General features: G+C 33.7%; 2 protein-coding genes across 2 annotated transcripts; both read right to left on the reverse strand.

Moving 5' to 3' along the window:
- Nucleotides 1-890: 890 nt before the first annotated feature.
- LOC141532231 (uncharacterized) lies at nucleotides 891-1,700 on the reverse strand. Its single transcript, XM_074250474.1, has 2 exons — nucleotides 1,593-1,700; nucleotides 891-1,528 (listed from the first exon to the last, which is right to left on the reverse strand). Exons 1-2 carry the CDS (start codon nucleotides 1,617-1,619, stop codon nucleotides 1,055-1,057), a joined length of 501 nt encoding a protein of 166 aa, XP_074106575.1. The 5' UTR covers nucleotides 1,620-1,700; the 3' UTR covers nucleotides 891-1,054.
- Nucleotides 1,701-7,563: 5,863 nt separating this feature from the next.
- Nucleotides 7,564-8,081, reverse strand: LOC141532388 (uncharacterized). Its single transcript, XM_074250718.1, has 2 exons — nucleotides 8,058-8,081; nucleotides 7,564-8,004 (listed from the first exon to the last, which is right to left on the reverse strand). The coding sequence occupies exons 1-2, from the start codon at nucleotides 8,079-8,081 to the stop codon at nucleotides 7,564-7,566; spliced, it is 465 nt and encodes a 154-aa protein (XP_074106819.1).
- Between the last annotated feature and the right edge of the window lie 497 nt (nucleotides 8,082-8,578).

Genomic DNA, 8,578 nt, shown 5'->3' on the forward strand with positions numbered 1-8,578 from the left:
ATATCATGTCAACCACTTCAAAAAACGTAGTTTCGAGAAAATCGACCAGAATACCCCCTTAAATTTTTTGACCGAGAATATAAATACCTTACACCCCAGACTTTATCATAACATACGATTTGTTCAAGTCAATAGAGGAAATTTGACAATAAAAAAATGGTGAGCAAATATTTAAATAAAAAAGCGTATGATTTATCAGATAAGTTGAACGTCAGTCCTTTATCAAGATATCTGACTCCCTTATAGAATAAATAGTCGGTTCGGTTGTTTGCTCCCGTTCTTCTTGATATCGCCCGTTAAATACCTCGACAATAGTTCTCAGTGTTTAAACATCCGTCTTACATGCATTGTCCTCAGCAGCAGCAGCAGCAAGTCCCAGTACCCAACGTTGGCTCCATACAGCTCAGTATGTATACAAGCAAAGGCATATACTGGTTTATCTTCGATCACAAAATGTCTTGGCGGGTAACTTGTGTTTCTTACTCGGGTGAGACGACAGCGACACCGACACCGTCGGTTAATTTATCGCTAACGATTTGTCCTTTTACACATACACTACACAACATTGCTATTTGTTTGTCTAGTCACGAGGATATAAGGCCAGCAAGGGGCTTAATACCCCTCCTGGTCTTAAGAACAATATCCGGTCCGGTTCATCTCAAAGTACCCGCCTTTTAATCCAAACATTTGCCTTCTTTGACGACAAGCAAACACTTAAAGGTGCTTTTATTGTTTCGGTTATTTGGTCAGCATTTGTTTCTATTCTCTGAGTGATCGCCGTTCAAATCGATAAGGTTGACCTCTAGGCCCTCCTTGCTCAGGGGAAAAAAAAAAAAAAAATTATTTTTTAGCCAAGATAATAATTAAATAATAATTTAAAAAGTCTGAGATTAATTTTAATAATAAAAAATTTTTATTTAAAATATTACAATTCAATAACAATTCAATAATTTTAATGTGTTAAATTTTTCATGCATACTATATCTACAAACAGTCTTCTTAACACACTATTGTGTTATTACATCCTACCAGTTCCAATATTTCACAAAATTTTTTACTCTGTAGCTTCTGCCGGCCGGATAGAGAACTGATACGTAACTGACCCCCCACTTTCGTATCCTTCAAGCTTTTGTGATGTGTCCACTTCCCAGAGCTCAGAATCATCAGCAACTCCGTTGCTTTTCGAAGGATAAGTAAACACAGAAGAAGGGCCTTCAAGATTCTCTAAATAGAAATATCTAGTCGAACTGAAAATTCCACAAGCATAAATTTGGTTATAAGCATTCTTGAAGAAGTCATTGGGAACCTTGATCCTGACGCTGCTCTTCAGATTGCCATCACTGAATTCCTCAACAGGCTTCATAATCCAAGGCTGCGGTGGCTCAAAGTCGGTATTCAGATCCGCAGGTGATGGATTGTATTTTATTTCCAGGCTCCAGGTTATGGGCACTGAACTTTCTGGACTTTCTGGAGCAGAAATTGGAGGAATCGTGATCACTTTAGCGGACACGCATCCCAGGACTGCGATCTAATGGCAGAAATAATTTATACTTGCTCCGAATATAAGTTTTGAGTAATTGGAAGATACTTACTATCAGAAGACTTGCTTTCATCATCATGCGTTCGTGTTTGTTGTCTATTGACTATAGTCGATTGAAGATCTTGTCAAACTGAAATTGTGGGGAACGGAAGAGTCTTAAATACCATGAGAGACGATGAATAAGAAGTCGATTGCGGAGAAAAATCTGGTTAGTTTACATCATGCTTACGCAGTTAATGATATCAGCGTCATAAAATGCTACAAAGTTGGAGCGATGAGTAAACAACTTACGTCAAACACTTTTTTTTGTGGGTTTTCCGTAGAATTTTGTAGATTAATTTTTTTGTAAATAACAGAACGACTATTGTTCAATAATGTGTCATATAAAAGTGTAGTAAATAAATGATAAGAAATTTTCTTAGAAAAACGCAAAATGAATTTGTTATCGTAAGGATAACGAATGATATGTTATGATAACAGTCTAGGTTATATTGTATTTATATGTTAATCAATTTTTTGAAATAATATGATTATTATGTCGGGATAACAACAAATTTTTTTATTGTTTATCATAAACCAATCAGTCATAAAACATGGCAGCCTTAGTGAAACTGTCAATTTAGAATTTTAAGGTTATCAGGGGTTATTAAAATTGTCAGATAAAATAAAAATGATGTTTAATAAACGAAATGATTTAAAATTATCATTTATATTTATATTATATAATAGATAATATCATTAGACTAATAGAGTAATTATAATAAATCTAACAATGAAATAATAAAATAATTATTTTTAATTGGAGATAATTAAAAAAATATTCATTTAGTTTTTCGTTATAATCAAATTTATTCCATCCATATTAAATTGTAAAAATATTAAGTTTTGTTTATGAACACTTGGATTAATAATTGCTGTAAGATGATCTTCTATCAACACTGAAGTAAACAAATTAACTCATTATAAGTTCATCAGCATTTGGAATTTTTTCAATTTCAGGAGATACACTACATTTATTTAAAAATGTTTTTCTAGTTATTGGTAACTCTGGAAAAACTCCAGCTTGTAAAATTTTTAACAACAACTCGTCTAAATAACAATCTGCAATATTTGTTTTTATTGCCGACATTCGCAATTCATTTATTGTGTCAACTTTTTTTACTGCATCTATTTTGTAATATATATTGAAAATTATTTACACGTTAATATACACGAATTTTTATTTATTTAGACTGTTTTTTACCATTTTTTACAATAATAATGGGTACAGGTTAATAGAGAAAAATAAACAGACACACACACACACACACTCGTAAAGGTACAGTGTCAGTGTGACCAATGTTTACGATTTAGTTGTAGATGGCGCGATTTCGAGTTTTTGATCGATATCACTGGCCAGTTACTGGTTTATATCGAGTGAAAACTCGATTATTTCTACTAGGGATAGCCTGCAGAGTTAACCATATTTTACAACTATTTTTAGCAACAAAGTCACTTTGTTACTACAACAAAAGTATTTTATAATCAGACGATTCAATTAAGAATTCTCTAAAATAAATCAAATTAATACTCTAACCCAGGTGAATTCTATCTACACCTGCATCGAAACAGTCTATAAATCTTGAGCGTACACAAGACTAAGACTTTTTCGGACAGGTGTAGGTGGTCCCTCCTGGGGCATCTCCTCTTCTTTTCGAGTATTTGATTGAAAAAAGTAACTCATTACTTATACTTGATCCTGTACAGTAGCCGGTAATGGAAATACTAATTTTGCGGAACACAGTGGCTCAACTTGCGGTATAATATCTTGTATGGATGCTCACTGGAATTATCTGCCCATGATTACCTTGGGAGGATAATTATAGTGTCCATAGTCCAATCGAGATTCTGTTTGTTATTTTGTTTCTGATTATTATTATTTTTATTTAATATCGGTAGTCTTTGATCGGGATTTATTATTTCATTCGGAGGAAATTAGTGGGAGGAGTTACTGGCGCCATATCACGTGTGTAGACAATACCAATTACAGTAGTGGGGTAGAAATTTTTTTTTTTTTCAGTGGAATGATTTGGAGATATAATTTTATTTATTGAAATTGTAATTTTATTTATTCATATCAATATTCCAAGTTGCTTTTGCGACCTTACGCAGTTACAAGTCTCATTTGGGAATTCTCATGGTTCTGGTTAGAAGTGACAGCGTCAATATTGCCGCGATCTTCGGCGGGACTTTCGATGTCTTCGTAAAGAGTTACAGCTTGAGCTTGGAAGTTGTACTGGCTTGTCCAGGCAATTGGTTGGTCATTTTGGGGAATTTGAGCGTCGATAAGCCCCAATCTTATGATCGCTATCGTCAAAATCTGGAAAATTATAATTTATTCGGTGTAATTCAATGAAATAAGTACAATGGAAGATTAGTTGTGCTACTTATCAGTATGTTCAACCGCATGGTGTAAATCAGACTGGTTTTTTTTTTACTTGAAAAACAATGGTATATTATATTAATAGATAAATTTTTTACCGACCGGTCGTTAATGTTCCTATCATAAAAAAATTATTATTAATCTGACATGACTCATAAGTGATGTAAGTGATGACTCACTTGGACTTCAGCTAAGTTTTTTACTTTAACAAATGATCAATTGATTAGCAAAGAAAAATTACTAATTACAAAGAAAAACGGTAGTTACGAAAAAATGAGATAAATGCTTCAGTTTATTACCAAGTTACATCAAGTACAGACAATAGATCAGCACAAAATATCATCAAACATCCCTTCAATAACTATTCAATCCTAACTTCTGGATCTATACTAAACATTCCCATACGAATAAGCTTGATTGTTCTTGTAATGAGAGACTTGAACATTCGTCTCGAACGATTTAAACGGATCCTTGTTCAGAGCCGGGTCATCCTTGGAGCTCACATGGTAGTTCGCTTCCATGTTGTAATTCTGGTATGATTTTTTTTCTGGAGCTTTTGGATCTTTCGGAATGATCGGATTGTAGAAAGGATCGTTGGTGAAACCAGGGAACTGGTTACCGGGGTTTCCTGGGTTGTTGTTGTAGTTTTCGTATGATTGTCGAATGTTCCACTGTCCAGGTGGTCCTGCTGGAGGGCCTGAGCTCAGGAGAGGGAATTGATACACATAGAACTCGCAATGCGAAGACGTTGCGAACAAAGCAACTAACTGCAGGAAAAAACAAGATTATAGTTCTATAATAATTTTTAAGGGAAAAAACTTACCATGAACAGGAGCTGGAACTTCATCTTGATGCGTTAGAACGACTACTGCTAAAAATAATCCACCAGCAGTTTTTATATCAATCACCCCAGTAACTGAAATTTGAACTTAGGTTCAAATGAATTTATTAATAACCCAGAAATTTATTAACAATTTAATACGTTTTCCGCTCAAATACATAAGCTATAAAAAAAAAAAATGTGGCTATATATGAAATAGTAAATTTATTTCCTAGGTTTCAATGTATACAATTAATTGTTTTTAATTATGAGTTTAGAAAAAACTCAAAGGTGATAACGAATAATGATATAAGTGTTTCGATATCTTCTATCCAGAACAAAGAGCAGTAATTGGGAATTCTGTTAATTAAAACACAATTAATTAGATTTTTTTTTTTTTTTTAAATAAGCCTTATAATTTACGACCCACTAAAGAATTTATTGTCAATATGTCACAAAGACAATTAATAGCTGTGTTTTATTCGATTCTTCTCTTATAAAACCAAGCATTATTTTATTTTTATCAGTTCCATGTAGATAAAGATGAAGTTTAAATCAATTATATCGGTAAGGGTTAACATATTTAATTCAAATATTATTTCTTTTTTCTAAAAATGTCTTTATAGTCTATGATAAATTATACAGTAATATTAATAATTCATCCATCACACATTCTATTTATTCAATTAATGACAACGGAAGCTTTATAAAAATAAGTAAAATGTGAAATTTCAATGATTAATATTCTCTTATCATTGTTAATTATTTCCGTAGCTGCTAGCAATCTTGCTGATTTCACAATGCAAGTCTACTATCATCAAGCCTCAGGACACCTTTAAATTTAACCTTGAGTTATTCAAATCTCTAAACGAAATTGTGACTCACCGACCTTTGGTACTAGAAGACGACGAAGATGATAAACAAGAGCCTAGACATGATATCAACACTCTCCGAGAAGCTTTGAACTACGACGACGAATTGGAAGGTCAATCCACTACTAAAAGCGATGAAGATGTTGATGGAGCTACTAAATTACCTAATACACTGAAGCTGAACAATATTTTCAAGGATCTCAACGACTTAATTGATGAAAATAAGCTCAATCCTTCTGTTATTTTAGTTGACAATGACAATCAACCTACAACTACAGTTACACATCCTCTTCCTCTTCCCCTTCTCCTTAAAACGCCTTCTGTAGCTCCAGTTGATGATGGAAAAGATACATCATCTAAAGTTACTTCAGTTGATAATGAAAGTGAACCTAAACTTCCAGTGGCTTCTGTTGAGGATAAAACAACGACGATTCCTTCAATTATTCTAGTTAATGATGATACTGGAGTGTCATCTAACGTTACTACTGATGATAAAAGTGAACCTACGCTTCCAGTTACTTCTGTTGATGATGAAAAGACAACAACTCCTTCAATTATTTCAGCTGATGATGATACAGAAACATCACCTAAGGTTACTCCAATTGACAACGAAAACACACCAATTCCTTCAACCACTTCAATTGATGATGGAAACAAATCCGAATCTCCAGTACTTCTAAAAAATAACGTGAGTGAATCTGAGTCTTCAATGATTTCGAAGAATGACGACGTGACAACTCAATCTCCCATTGATAACAAAAAACATCGATTCCATCGGATAGCTGAACTTATCAAAGACGAAGAAGCCAAATTTATCAACTCCCATCCCGGAAAGTTTGACATATCTGCTGATATTGCTGAGCCTGACTTTATAAAACCTAAGAAAAATGATGACAATCAACCCAAACTTCGACTTGTGGAACCTAAACCTACAAGCTTAGAAAATCGTAATACTAAACCATCTGTCTCTTCAGGAGATAACAATGACAAAAATCCTGACTTAGTGATTCCGCCTTATGCTAAGTACAACGTGGATCTCCTTAATCACAATCAAGCACCGTTTCAATCAATTCCACCAGTCATTAAAGTGTTCCCACTAGTTCCACCAATGTTTTCTCGTATTCCTGCAATTCCCCAATTTCCTCCCTCGCTTATCCCTGAAATACGTTCTGTATATATTTCAACACCTCCAACATACCAAATTCCTCAATTTCCATCAAATTATTCGTTTTTTGAAAATTTTCCAGTTCCAAACGACAGAACTGGATATTTTAATCAACAACCTTACCACCATTATCAAACCCAGCAAGTTCCAAATTTCAATAATCATCTCTACTACAATTATCAAAACCAGGGAATCAAAAATTCCAACAATCATCCCTATCAACATTATCCAACCCAAGAAACTAGAAATTTCTACAGTCAACCCTCCAACAATTATCTAAATAACAACATGAGAAATTCCAACAACTACCCTAACCGCTATCCGTTACAATATTAATAACGATTTTTGTGAAAATTTTTAGCCTTTGGAGGAGAATAAAATCATTATCTATTTGATATTTTTAATTTCTAAATTAATCTCATTTTTCAAGAATCTAGTATTTAAACAAGTTTCTGTATGGTGATGGTAACATTTACTTTTATTATTTATACTATATTTGTCAAGAAATATTCAATAAATATATTTCTGCAACTATTCTGTGTTTCCATTATTTGTGACCTTGAAATTCCAAATTAACACAATTCCAGCAAGCTTACATCAACGTACATGTTATAGATCTCGTGAAACAATAAACAGTGGGTGAGAATAATACCAAATTTTATTTCTAAAAAACTTTATTAAAGCTTGCAATTTATATTTTCATAAAAAACACAAACATCTTTTTTTTTTTTAATTTTGCACTTTTCAAACGTTAAACGCTAAAGACACTTTACCGTTTTCTTGCTTCAAAGTCACTGGATTCCTAGAGTCCAACTCCAGAACAGCTGAAGTTTTAAGCGGCAAATGCGGAACGTTACGAGAAGCTCTCATGACTCCTAGCTCACCATTTGTAGGTTCAAGGAAGAACTCCATGCTGACACCATCCTCGATTTCTAAAACTTCAGCATTCTTCATCGCGTCTATTGTCCAGGTTGTTGGAACCTTGATCTCGTAGTCCCAAGTATCCATCGAGTCATTAGAATACGGTTTCAGTTCCCAAGTGTGAGAGTCACTTATATCTTCCAGAAGATATAGAAGGTTTGGAATCAGTTCCTCGGTATCTTCCACCAGTTCGAAGATCCATTTTGTAGGAGTTTGTTCTGGGTTAACGGGTTGAGCCCTTGATCCCGTTATGAGAACTGCAAACTAACATACCAAGTTAAGCTAATGATTACGTTGTATGCTGATCAAATACTTACCAATAGAAAGTGGTAGGTCTTCATGTTGATGTAAGATAGATACTGTACTGAGAATAGCTGACCACTGTTTTATACAATGACATTAGAGTAAAAAGGAATGCAGTTCTTCGGCGGAGATCTAAATCGATTTGAGTAAAAAAAACCCCGGGACAAAGGAGCACTCATCAGATTCGTACGAAGTTCATCAATTTTAGCTAATAAGAAGGTAATGCTTTGTAAAAAAATATATTGGGTTTTTTTCAGGGCATTTTTTGATAATTATTCTAATCACTTGATGCCTTTGTCTCAAGTTCTTTGTGTTATATTATCTGGGATTTTTTGTTGACGGAGCAGGGATAACCAGACAACAAGCAAAAATATTGGAAATTCTAAGTTAGTCTTTGTGGTCTTTCTTCAATTGTGTACAAAAAGCCGAATAAAGCTGCTGCTGCTACAGTTATCATTGTAACGCGCGATGATGAAAGTGGCATTATTTTTGGTAAGCATTTTATTTTAAATGATAATGAAAACAGTGCAGTGAT

The sequence above is a fragment of the Cotesia typhae genome, unplaced genomic scaffold (assembly GCF_013202065.1).
Source record: "Cotesia typhae breed Kobodo isofemale line unplaced genomic scaffold, CoteBio_Ctyphae contig_59, whole genome shotgun sequence".
NCBI lineage: Eukaryota > Metazoa > Arthropoda > Insecta > Hymenoptera > Braconidae > Cotesia > Cotesia typhae.